Below are 12,784 nucleotides of genomic sequence, written 5' to 3' on the forward strand. Positions count from 1 at the left end.
TATTAAGAAATGGCACTGATGAGAGTCCAAAGGTAGTCCTGTTCTGTCCTCAGCTGGGAGAATGGTGCCTGTTTTAATGGGAGTGAGAACCCCGAAGCTTGGTGAGCGATATGAAAGATCCCTGGTGGGAGGTTGGGATATGTGAAATGGAGGGTAATAAACTCTTGATTTATAGAAAGAAGCTATCTGTGGCGTGGTGGGTCTGGCAGAGTATGGAAGATTTAATGGCAGGATATATATTTTTAGAACATTGAAATACTGTCCCACCCTTGTAGCTGGGACTGTATTTCACTCACTGACTGCCGGTGGATGGCAACTATTGAGGGTTTGTGTTCCAGGTCCCCTCGGTCCCAGAGGAGTTGTTCTTCACCAGTGAAGTCAGACAGGAGGGGTTGATGAGGGACACTATGACATCTGCTCAGGCTTTGGTAAGTTTGTGTAACAGTAGCTGCTTTAATATTTGCTGCTGATTGACTGAGGCATGGGTGACCTGCAGGCCATGTGCAGCCTGTGGACTTCAACATCGTGTGTAGTGGCTTATCTTCAGTGCAAATGTGTTGAATAAAGACGCCTGCAATGCTTCGACTTGTCTGACTGGTCAGATTGCATTTTATGCTGGGACCTATAGTCTCCGTGGGCTGGACTTCAATATTGAAAACACAGGCAGTTGCAATCTGCTTGTTTTATGCAAATTACCCCTCAGGGCTTTTGGTAAACTGCCAATATGACTCTAAACTGGAGAAAGCGTGGCCAGGATGAACTGAGGGGGTGCTTTGCCAAGGAGATGAGGGCACACAAGCATGTTTATTTACAGACTCTGATCTAATGTTGATAGAATATCCACAGTGCAGAGTGAGTGTGAGAGTTACAGCCTGTCCCAGGTGCTAGGAGTGATGACAGAACAGAAACTGGAAACAGGTGACTCAGATCTTTTTTTAAAGAAGTCTGCTGTATTGGGATTCTCTACAATCCACCTGGCCTGGCAAAGGGTAATTAGCACTTGAACAAAAACCACTTCAGAAAAAATAATTCAAGCATACAAATAAAATAGTTTTCAGATCCCATCTGCCTTGCTGTCTGTGGGAGCCTCCAGCCTGTCTCACCACTATATGAGAGTATCTTGTTACAGTGCAGTATGTGTCAGTTGGATCTCCAGTGGCAGAAGGGAGATGCAGAACTCCATTGCAGCCTTTCCTAAATATGTACAATATATACGGTCCGCAATGATGGGATGCTAGGCCCTCTCTTGATCCCCATCCTGCTTGGCTATGCAAGGTGGTAATATGGTGGCGGGGGTGTGTGTGGTCTTGTAACTCCATGGGTCAGAGTCTAAAGTCAAGTGGACTGATTGTGTGTCTGGATGGAATCAGTGGTGGAGCTTTAATTTTTAATAGTTGTGTGTTCTTTACCCTCCTCCTAGTTTGGGCTCCTCCCCCAGTCAGCAGCAGTCAGGGCAGCAGGCCTCCACTGGGATCCCTAATCCCTTTTTAGAACCATCCACTCTCAGTGCGGTTTTGACAGTGACCAGGACTAAAGCTCAAGCAATGGCAGATCTTTCTGAAATGCAGCACTGTTCACTGCATATTGAGGGCAGGAATGAACTCTGTGTGTGTTCAAAGTTCATGTCTCCCTTCAGATGCACTTGATCTGAGTTGTGATTAGCTCTATTTTTTGAGGGTAAGGTGCCCTGAGACATCTGCATGATACGTAAGGGATTTCTAATCCTCTAAAGATGATACCCTTTTGCAGCTGTTCTGTCCTTCAACTTCCTTTTCTTCCTTTTACCAGGATTCTGTGCCTTTGGTGGATCAGCAGTTACTTTATACCTGCTGTCCCTTCCTTGGTGAGTATTGTATTGATGTTAGTGCCAGCATTCTTTGGTCCCATGAGTCAGGTCATCTTTCTTACCCCTCCCCACAACCTTAAATCTCATAACTCTGACCTTGATGAAAAGACCAAGTCATGGATACTCCAACAACAATTGATAGACGTACCTCTCAGGGGACAGGGAGGCTGCAGATTGACTGTTCTGACTGTGTAGAGTTAGTGATTCACAGGAGAGGGGGAACCTGGCGCTCCATGTAAAGTCAGACTTGAATGGGGGAGTGCCAGGCTTCCCCATGCTGTGTTTAAATGGGAAGGGTTTGGATTGTGACAGTACCCTGGTCTCTAGGCTGACACTTACTGAAGGTAGAGGGGAGGGATCTCTTTGTACCTTGACATCATATACTGTCAAGCTTGTGTTGTCAGGATTGCTAGTGACAGTGTTCCTCAGTCTTTGTTTCCTTGAGACTGCCTCTTGGTGGCTGTGCACTCATACAACAGAGGCACCCACCTGACCGTTGGCTTTGAAGATGAAAAGGGGGAGGCTGTACAGTCAGTGCAATGATTCTTACATGGGAAATGCACATCACAATTTGAAGGGTTGAAATCCCCTGTACTGCATTCTCTCGGTAACCACACTGGAGTGCTGAGGGTCCTTGATTCTCCCACAATCCTGGTGGCCCTTGCAGAGCTGCCGCAGTCTGAGGAGGACTGGGCGGGATTGTCGTGAAAACCTTATCCAAGTCACTACTCCCTAATCCTTCTGAAGGGTTGCTGTTGAGTATTGGGAAGCAGTGTGCAGCCTTCCTGTTTCCTGCTAGGAATGCAGCTTCTGGGGGTGCCTTGCCACCCTGCAAGGGTAGGGGCTTGCAGCCCGCTTTCCTCACCATCTTGGGTGTGTGGGGTGTTGGGATTGTGCTGGCCTCTCCTCAGATCCCAAACTTACTCTCTGCTTTCACAAAAGCTAAGGTATTGCAGAACCTGGTTCAGTGAATTTCTCTTGGCACATCTGGCTCTGTTACCCACTGTCAGGACTGTATATGTGGGGACTGCTCTTCACACCTGTTTTTTCTTTACAGGTGAGCTACGGAAGCTGCTGGCTTCCTTTGTGGCTGGCAGTGGAGCAAAGAATGGTGGCTTTATAAGGAAAATAACCCCAACTGCTGCAGAGTCCTTGGCACCTAAACCTTCTATCACACAGCAGAAATTGCAGGTAGAGAGAACCAGAGAGGAGCTGTGTACTGGCTCCTTGCACAAGTTAGGGATCCATTCTGTTTCCACATAATGAAATAGCTCTGAGCATGGTGAAGTGGCTTTTCACAGCAGATACGCAAAGGGAAGGAGTGTTCACAAGAGGGCAGGCTGCACAGTGTTAGCCTAAAACTATATGGAGGGGGGGGACAACACAAGCATAGGCAGCAAGGAATCTCTTGCTTAACAGTTATAAGAGGAAGGGTGACTGATCCTACTATCTGCTTGTTAAATCTTCCAGCACTGATACTGGGTGGGCTCTAAATTCTAGAGAACCTGAATACACAAGCCTTTCCTGTCACACGCACAGCTGATGCTTTTATACCCAGTCTTTCTTCCTGTCTCTTCTTTTTGGTGCGTACCCCTGACTTTCTTTTTACACTGCTCTGATTCCTCTATAACCATGGTAGAACATATGAGGGTACTGTGTTTGGTGCAGTGTTGTCCCCCTATAATTAAAGGGAATAAAGCAATACACCCTGGGAATGGCTCATTGTCATACAGTGCTCCCAGTTGCAGCCTGCTGTGAAAAGGTGCTGCTCTCAGAATGGACAGAGCTATCCATGTTTTTCCTTCCTCTTTTTTACCACTTTATCAGTCAATTGTTTTGCAGTTTCCTCACAAGTCAAAAGGAATAAGCTTTGGGCTAAAAGGTGAGAGGAAGATTGGACATAAGCATTTTACAAGTTGTTCCGGGGTTGTGGTCATAAAATGCTCTAGTATAGACAAGTTTTGTGCCTTTCATCTGGCTGATGAATATTGCCCATATGCTCAGGGTTTAGCTGATCGCCATATTTGGGGTCGGGAAGGAATTTTCCTCCAGGGCAGATTGGAAGAGGCCCTGGAGGTTTTTCGCCTTCCTCTGTAGCATGGGGCACGGGTCACTTGCTGGAGGATTCTCTGCTCCTTGAAGTCTTTAAACTACGATTTGAGGACTTCAGTAGCACAGATATAGGTGTGAGGTTTTTGCAGGAGTGGTGGGTGAAATTCTGTGGCCTGCGTTGTGCAGGAGGTCAGACTAGATGATCATAATGGTCCCTTCTGACCTAAATATCTATGAATCTTTACTGTGTACAGTACACAACAGAGCCAATGTGCCCTGGGCCTGTTTGTTCCTGTAGTGCAGAGGGGAGGATTGATGTGGAGTGCCCTGGTCTGTTTGTAGCTCTTGTTCTTCCTCTTGAGCAGGTGGAGCTGGAGCAGGCCTTCTTCCACAACCAGCCTCCATCCCTGCGGAGGACTGTGGAATTTGTGGCAGAGAGGGTGGGATCCAACTGTGTTAAGCACATCAAGTAAGTGCTGGGTTGGGCATCTCTGAAAATCCCTGCTTGCCTGTTGGGTTTCAATCTGAGGCCAAACATTTGGGTGTCCTGCTGCAGGGGGAGTTGCTGCATTGGCCTCACTGCTGACAGTGGGCAATCTGAACCTGACTGGTACTAAAAAGTTGGGCTCATTTTGGACTAGTGTGGTGGGGACCACTCTGCATTTCCTCCATTTCATCTGGTGAAAATGTCACCCTCTATTTAAGATGGAAGGGGATTTGTATAACAGAAGGTATTGTAAAACAAGTGGCAAGTCACTTAATCTTTGCCTCAATACCCTATCTGTGAAAACGAGGATGATGTTAACAATGGTAATACTACCTTCCCTGATTGAGTGTTGGGGGTCTAACTCATAGTAAAGTCCTATGAGAGATCCTCAGGTGGATGGCCCTATAAATGGGCAGTGTTATTTTTTTAAATCACAGCTTAGTATTTCAGCTGGTTCAAAGGTTAGTTGCCACCCCCCCTTTGAGGGGAAGGTGGGGGGAATCTCTCCCTTGATGTTGGAAGTGCTTTTCCTTGTCTTGGATTCCTTGATGACGCTGAGACTGGAATGGACTCCACTTGGGCACCCTCTGGCCCATGCAGAATAAGACACCCTGTCCTCTCCCAGCAGCACCCAGCTTCTACCTTAAAAGACTGATCTCATTTAGAAATATTTTTGAAAAACGTTTTGAAAAAATGTTTATCAGGTAAAATGCTTTGAGCCCCATTGACACTCTCCTTCTCTGAGACAGTGATCTCTCTGATTGGGGCTCACCAGTTTTCTGATTAATTCTTGGATGCTAAATCATCCCCCCCGCCAGCCAGCCAGCGATCCAATGGCAGACATTGGAGTGCAAGGGAGTGTTTCCTTTTTCTAATGAGCCCTCTGAGGGATTCTTCTCATTCTGTATGGTTTTTTGGATTTTTCTGAATTGTTTGTTAAATTGTGTGTGTGTGAGAGAGAGAGAGAACCTGAGTGCTAGTTGGAGGCACTCGACTGACAGTCTCAGGGATTGAAGGCCTCTGTTCACAGAAGAAGTACAGTGCAGATAGAGCAAGCTTTCGTGATATTGCACAGCTAGCATGTATTACTCTGGTCAGATGGGCATCCACTTTTAGGGGTGAGGAAGGGAGTTTGGTTCCTTGTCTTGTCCCATTTACCCTTGGCCTCTCTACTGAGGGGCCAAACAGTGGTGGCTTTATGACATAAGGCATCTGTTCAGTAAGACTCGGCCAGAGATTACCAGTCCATAGATCGTGTAAGCAGACACTTTCCCTTGCTGACTGTAATGCTTTGTCTACATTTGGGTGATTGCTCTAAAATGTCCCTGTGTTACTACTCTCTGCTGAGATCAGTACTGCCAGTTCCTGGTGGAAACTAGTGTGAGTGCTAGTCTAGGTAGGGTGCTGGTGACTGGCTGCCTGAAGTCCTGTCTGCACTAGCGCTCCCAAAAGAGCTTAGTGACCTAGGGTGTTTCTGTGAGCATCTTCAGGGGAAAGCTGTGTATCCCTTGTTACTTTGGATTATGTCTGTTTAGCGTGAACATGGAAACATAGAAATTGCCATGTTGGATCAGGCCTGTAGTCTTTCTGGCCTAGTGTTGTATCTCTGATAGTGGCTAGCACCAGATGCTTCAGAGGAAGATTTAAGACACGTCACAGTAGGCAGATGTGGGATAATCTGCCCCTCATGTTGGGTCTCATCCTAAACCCTAATAGTTAGAGATTGGTTTAGGCCTTGAGGCACAAGGTTTAATTTGTCTTCCAAAATTTGTTAGCAATCACTAGTAACTCTGCATATTCCTGTTAGCTATAGAAACCTACATTCCCTTTTTGAATCTCACTGTTTTTGGCCTCAACAACATCCTGTGGCAATGAATTCCAATGGGCTTGGGATGATAAGCTCTTATTGTGGAGGGGGGAGTTAGATTAATAACATGTGATGGAGTTTTTAATCTGTGTTTTGTTTCATTTGTGGTCTAAAGGAAAATGGTGCCCCTCTTGAAGCAGGATATAAGGGCTATATACTGATTTCCTGGCTTGTTCTCTCTGTTGTACCATTGGCTTGTAACAGGGCAACGCTGGTAGCAGAGCTGGTCAAAAGGGCAGAGGTCATGCTGCAGGATAAGGTAAAGGAAGAGGATGCTAATCATAGCAAACTGCTGGACGAGGTGTGTGCTCAGCTGTACGACGAAGGGGCGCAGGCTCTCCACAAAGGCAGAGAGTAAGCAGGAGAAGCTACTTAAATTAGTCATTTCTCTTCCTTTTCATTGCAGATTACTTAATGATGTGTAGACTCTGAGATTACACAAATATTTTTAAAACCCCCAACCTTTGCTTCAGACGCGCTGGTGCGTTTAGCTGCATCCCTGTAATCTGAGCTCAGTTTCCCTTCGAATGCCTTCTATTCCTGGGAAGGAATTGAGGAGGATACAGTCCTGTGTACTCTAGCTGCCTCCAGCTCCAAACTGACTTAAGCTCCAGTCATTGTATTTTCCCCTCTTTTGGAGAGGAAGGAAGGAATGAATCCTGGGTGTTACGGCTCAACTGCCTATAGCAGGAACCTGTTGTTAAAACTTTGCTTACCTGGTTCTATCCTGCCTGGTTGTGGGACCCACTAGGATGTTCAAGTGGTGAAATGTAACAAAGCTGGAGGGACATCTCTGACTGTCACCCTAAAGCAGCGGCTCCTGAACTGTGGGTCAGGACCTCAGAGTGGGTCACAACCCCATTTTAATGGGGTTGCTAGGGCTGGCTTAGACTTGCTGGGTCTAGTGCCAAAGCCCAAGGGCTTCGGCCCTGGGTGGAGAAACTCAGGTTACAGGCCCCCTGCCTGAGACTGAAGCCCTTGGGCTTCAGCTTTGGCCACCCAACCCAGGGCAGCGGGGCTCAGGCTTCGGTCCCTCCTCCTGGGGTCATGTAATAATTTTTGTTGTCAGAAGGAGGTCTCCGTGCAATGAAGTTTGAGAACCCCTGCACTAGAGCTTTGGCTGACACAACAGTATATTTTCTTTGCCATTTTTTCTTTGCAGATTTTGCAGGTTGAAAGGGCCTGAGGCTGTGAGAGTGCTGCTGTCAGAAGAGACATCAGCAGCAGTATGTACCATGTCTATTAAAGGCCTTGCCTTTCAGTCCTGCTCGGTATTCCTGTATCGCCATTGCTGTCACTTTTAAACCCCTCCGTGATAGGAGGGTCAAATTTACTGACACACGGATATAAAATCACCCTGAGTCTCATGCTTGCCCAGGTTAACTGGGCATTTCAGTCAAAATAATCCAGCAGCAAAATAGTTAACTGTTGTTTACATTACCATGTGACTTCACAGTTAACTCCCATTACAATTAATGTAATTTGTTAATCATACTTAATTTATGTTACATTAATTATACTTTAATGTAATACATTTTTCTTAGCACCAAATACTGCCTGAGTCAATGGGCTTCATGTAGAGAATGTGTGTAAAAGGACCCTTTTGATCATTTGAGAACCCAGTTTCCATGACAGTGACCTTGTCCCATTTGAGTTTATCAGGAGCCGCACATATTGACTCTGAACACGATGTATGTTGAAATGAAGACTCTTCCCTAGAGAATTATTCCTTTGTCTCTCCCTGCCCAGCAGGGCAGGGTTGTCCTGTGAATGGCAATAACTGTAACATTGCTGCTTTATCTATTTCAAAGGTTTTGAGCAGTGCAGAGGACATTGCGGTGGGACTGGCTACTGAGAAGGCCTGCAGCTGGCTGGCAACCAACATCACAGGTAGGCCTCAGCTCTCTGCACTGTGGCTGCTCCTGACTTGAAGGCAGGGACTTTTGTAAGATGAGAGAGGTCTCTCCAGTGTAATGAAGTACATGCTCTCCCTGGTTTTCTTGTAGTCAAAGGTTTGTCCTGCCCATCCATACTTGTTTAGAAGCAGGGGAAGGGGTTGGTGTCCTCACCCATCTGGTTTCCAACCCTAAGTGCATGTTACAAGGTTTTGAGTTCTCAAACTTTGGCCTTTAGGTCACTTCAGGATCTGAGGTCAGGAGTCTGTTTGGGGGGTGCTGGGTTCTACAATATGGGAGGCTTCCCCTTAATCTGTCACTTGGGCTAACGTCTTGTCTGCACTAGACATTTACAGCGCTAAGATCTGCTTGGTCCCTTCAGCGTGCTTGTAAAATACCTTGTGTCCACACCAATTACTACTTCTTAGGGTTTGCCTGCAGAACAGGTACCACTCGCATTGGAATTGCTTTCAGCAGAACGCCAGTTTAATGAGAACCATTTCAGACTGCACTGATTTACTGCTAGCATTGATGGTAGTGAAATGATTCATATAGTTCACTAGCTTCTGTCCCATAGTGCATTGGTAGCATTTCAGAATCTCTCAGAAGTCATTGCTTCTGAGAGTTGTGCCAAGAACTATGGGATAGGTACCCCGTAGGCATTGCGGCGAAAATGGTTTAGAACAGCACTAGTGTGGATGTTGGGCTCAGAACATAAACTGATGTGATGGCTAGTGCGGGCATTCTAAAGCACTGATGTGTAAACTGGCACAACACACCAGTTCAGCTTTCTAGTGTAACACTATCTAATAGTGATGCTAGTTTATCTCCTGCTTAATTGATGTTCACAGGACACGCTGAGATCCTCTAATAGGCTCAAGAGATGGGCTAGATATTACCGTTAACCTACACTTCTGAGAAGAGCTGTGGGTACAGCATTGGCTCTGCCCATGCCCAGGGTGGGAGGGGAGCCTGTGATTACAAGAAGGAATAGGAGCGCAGAGGCTGGGATATTGGAAACCTAACACATTCCTCATGCTGGTCCTGAGACACCACTCAATGGAGAAAGATTTGAGGGAGCACCCCATAATGTGGTTTCTCAAAACCGTGTTCTCCATATCCCTTGTGAGAAAAATATGAATGTAATAAGCCCTGTTGTTTGTTCCTTACAGCACTGATCAAAAGAGAAGTGAGAACTACCTTTAATCGAATGTTGAGAGTCCAGGGGCCTTCCTTGCCCAGTGAAGATGCACAGGGGGAGAGGAAAGGTTGTCCCCCCGACTGCCAGCACCATGCTCCGTTCCCCTCTCAGATCCTCAATGAGATCAAAGTACAGAACTTCCACTGTCTCCTTGGTTACATTGATATTTTTTTTTACTTTCCTCCCCTGGGTACAGTTAAGCTGTCACAGTTCAAAGGAACAAGCTCTGAGCCTGGATGGGGTGGGAGTGGAGGGGAGTGTGCCTATGTTGCTTCTCACTCCCTTCCAGGAGCTGCTTAGAGATCAGCATTCTGGTCCCCAGGGACCCTGTCAAATACAGTGTTCATGGTGACATGGCCGTGGGGGGAGAGGGAGATGTCCATCTGACTTCACTTACCTCAGTCCAGAGTCCCTGTTTTGGGGATGTAAGAGCCATCCTGCCCTAGTGAGAGTTCTGTGCAGCTCTTTTCTGAAGAATGACTGTCAAAATGGTTCCTCCTTACACTGCAGATCTGCTCCCAGTGTGTTTTTTTTTTCTTCAGTGAGCTCTGCTGACTTCAGGGACTAAAATAAGTATTTCCTGGTCTTTATCCTTATCAGCCCTGCAGAGCTAGCTGGATTCTCTTCCTCCTTATGCACCAACAGAATTGTTTGCTGAGTTCCAGTCAGCTACATCAGTGCAAATCCATAGAAAGGGGTTTGCCTGCCTGCCTTCTCCTCTGCACTCAACTGGATTTAGGGGGAATTGAAGTTACAGAGAAAGAAGGGAGTGGTGGGTGGCTTGATTTTTCCAGATTGCCTTCCTACCTCTCCTGTCCCAGGCTTAAATGGATGCTGTTTTCTTAGAAATCATAATTAAAAAAAACCCAAACAGTTATGTCACCATCACTTGAAATTAAGTGAAAGAATATTAATAATCTCATCTGCTTTTCACTATTTATTCTGCTTGTTTTTCTGAGTTAATTTCTGTTTACATGGGTAGTGAAAGCAGAGTAGCAATAATCAAATTCCTATCAGTTTCACATGTTCTAGGCCACTGCCTCCAATGTTTTGGCTGCAGCAGAATGTGTTTTGTTAAAAGTAACAAGCGTTTCCACTGGAATTGCAACAAAAAATCATGGAAAGTTATATGAAGATCTTACCTTTTTTTTTTAATTTTGCTTTTTGCAAAGCTTAAATTTGGAGTCACTATATCTGACATAATCCTTTTGACGTTCTAAAATGTAGTTGTTTCCATGTCTTCTAATTGAAGTTCTGCCCTTTAGTTGTCATTCAAGGATACTAGTGCTGGTCGGTAAGTCACTGGTGATGCTAGGTGTTAACCACACACGGCATCAGGAAAAATATGATCCAAGGAACCAGACAGTTAATGCTACACATTTGTTTTGAGTGTGATATATAACACTCCTGTAATAATGGTGTTGAGCCTCCTAGAGAAGCAGAAGATGACGTCATGGTTGAGACACAAGATGGAGGCAGGGGTCAGAAGACCTGGGTTATGTTACCAGCTGTACCACTGACTCTTGGCAAATCACTTAAACCAAAACTTTGAAATTGGAGTGGCTAAATAAGTGATGTGATTTGCAAGGGTGGTGAGAGGCTGTTTCCCTTATTGACATCAGTGAGAGCTACAGGCAAAAGTGAGGGCACTTATTACATGCCTAAATATAGATTTGGGTGCCTGAAGCTAGGCACCCAAGTTTGAAAAAATTGGTGGCAATATTTCTGCTTCCATTTCCTAGTTTGTAAAGTGGGGATAATACTAGCCTCCTTCATGGGCTGTGTATGGGTTTTGGGTTTTTTTGTGACAGTTAAGGAATGGTTGTAAATTGCTTAATCTTCAGTCCAGTGATCTCTCTAGAAATGCAAAGGATGAGCTGTTGTTGCCTTTTCGTCTAGGACGTGCTCTGTATTGCTGTGGGACCCAGGGATGAAGATGAAGGAATTCCCTATGTCCAGGTGGAGTGTTTGCTGAAAAGACTGAGCCAAACGCTTCAGTGCAGAAAGGTAGAAATAAAGAAGTATGCAGTGCTTTCTGAGCCATCTGCGTACATGCTAGTGTAATGAACCTGTCTCAGCTCATGCTAGGGGGGCACCTTTCATCTGAGCTCAGACTTGGCAAAGATAAGTTTCATTCTTTGACCCTAGATATTTGTATGTCATGTGTGGGTATGTGAAGATTGATTATTTTCATGGAGAATTTCCTGCATCTTTCCAACCATGGCTTCTTTAATGACCCTGAGTCAGCAACTCTGTGGCTCCTGCTGTTGCTGCTTGTGCCTTTCCTAATTATTGTTAATGCAAAGCTCCTGTCTGATCAGTCTGAACCAGAGGCTGCAGGTTCTGGGATGATTCCCTGATGGTGACATGCCAATTTTATGTTTTCAGTTCATGTGTCCCACCTCTGAGCAGCAGCTGGCTAGGTGCACTGTAGAGTTGGCATCTCTCCTAGGTAAGCCAGTTGTGACGTCTGTGCATTGTTAATGCTGACTGCTTTCCTTTCACCTCTGAGTGCCCTCTCCTGTAACAAAAGTGCCACTGGATCTGCAAAGACGTTGCATTGCAAAACCCATAGGATGACTGGGAGATTGCTTTCTTAAAACCCCTCACAAACATCATTCTTTTGAGCTGACCCTCCTTCAACTACATATTTACCTCATTCACCCTTTTTTCCCCTCCCAGTTCTTGGCCCCCTCATTCAGACACGCAGTGAGCTCTGAGATCCCTGTCTCTGGATTATTGGAATTGAACATTTTCCTAAATGTAATATTTGATTCCAGTTTTCATGCCTCTCTTGTGAGAGAAAGTCAGTAGCTCATTTCATGTGGATCAGTGACCCCTCTGTGCAGGTTCAGCCAGTGCATTACTGCCTGGATCTCTTGGCAGCAGCCAACTACAGTGTGTGATTTCCCCTCTTGCTAAATGTGTCAGATTATGGCTTCTGATACCTGATGTGCATCTACACCTCACACGCTTCTAGCTAATCATGTGGGTACAGAGCTTTCCCCCTGGCCAGTCTCCCTATCTCTGCTGTCTAGAGCCTTCAGAGGGAGTAGGGCTCCCCTTGAAATGTTCCCTTTTTAGAGAGCAGTTTCCTGTACCTTGGAAGGATGAAACACGCTGAACTCCTTTTTTTTTTTTTTTTTTTTTTTTTTTGGGGGGGGGGGGGGGGGTTGGGGCTGGAAATGCAGTTCTGTCTTTCCATGAGATGACAAGAAACTACAGGGAAGGTCTGAGTTTTTTAGGATTCATTGTTTAGCTGTATTTAGAAGTACTGTAATAAGAATAATTAAAAATGAATATTGTCCTTAGAGAAAACAGTTCATCCACTATAAAGTGAGAGTAGAGCCGCCCCACGTAAATCTGGGATCTACTAATCTACCAGTAAAATTATTAATGCAAAGTGTACATTTTTTTTTTATTTAAATGTTCTATT

At 45.5% G+C, this 12,784-nt stretch overlaps 1 protein-coding gene across 4 annotated transcripts in view; it reads left to right on the forward strand.

The window, feature by feature from the left end:
• CDAN1 (codanin 1) overlaps positions 1 to 12,784 on the forward strand; it is a 43,466-nt gene that overhangs the window by 25,697 nt on the left and 4,985 nt on the right. For all 4 annotated transcript variants that reach the window (XM_037900391.2, XM_043547837.1, XM_037900392.2 and 1 more), the window contains exons 16-25: positions 339 to 428; positions 1,789 to 1,843; positions 2,904 to 3,037; positions 4,264 to 4,367; positions 6,457 to 6,606; positions 7,415 to 7,478; positions 8,064 to 8,142; positions 9,320 to 9,477; positions 11,248 to 11,355; positions 11,737 to 11,800. In XM_037900391.2, the coding sequence (XP_037756319.1) occupies positions 339 to 428; positions 1,789 to 1,843; positions 2,904 to 3,037; positions 4,264 to 4,367; positions 6,457 to 6,606; positions 7,415 to 7,478; positions 8,064 to 8,142; positions 9,320 to 9,477; positions 11,248 to 11,355; positions 11,737 to 11,800 (1,006 nt within the window). The remainder of the gene's footprint in view (positions 1 to 338; positions 429 to 1,788; positions 1,844 to 2,903; positions 3,038 to 4,263; positions 4,368 to 6,456; positions 6,607 to 7,414; positions 7,479 to 8,063; positions 8,143 to 9,319; positions 9,478 to 11,247; positions 11,356 to 11,736; positions 11,801 to 12,784) is intronic.

This window comes from Chelonia mydas, chromosome 6 (genome assembly GCF_015237465.2).
Source record: "Chelonia mydas isolate rCheMyd1 chromosome 6, rCheMyd1.pri.v2, whole genome shotgun sequence".
Classification (NCBI taxonomy): domain Eukaryota; kingdom Metazoa; phylum Chordata; order Testudines; family Cheloniidae; genus Chelonia; species Chelonia mydas.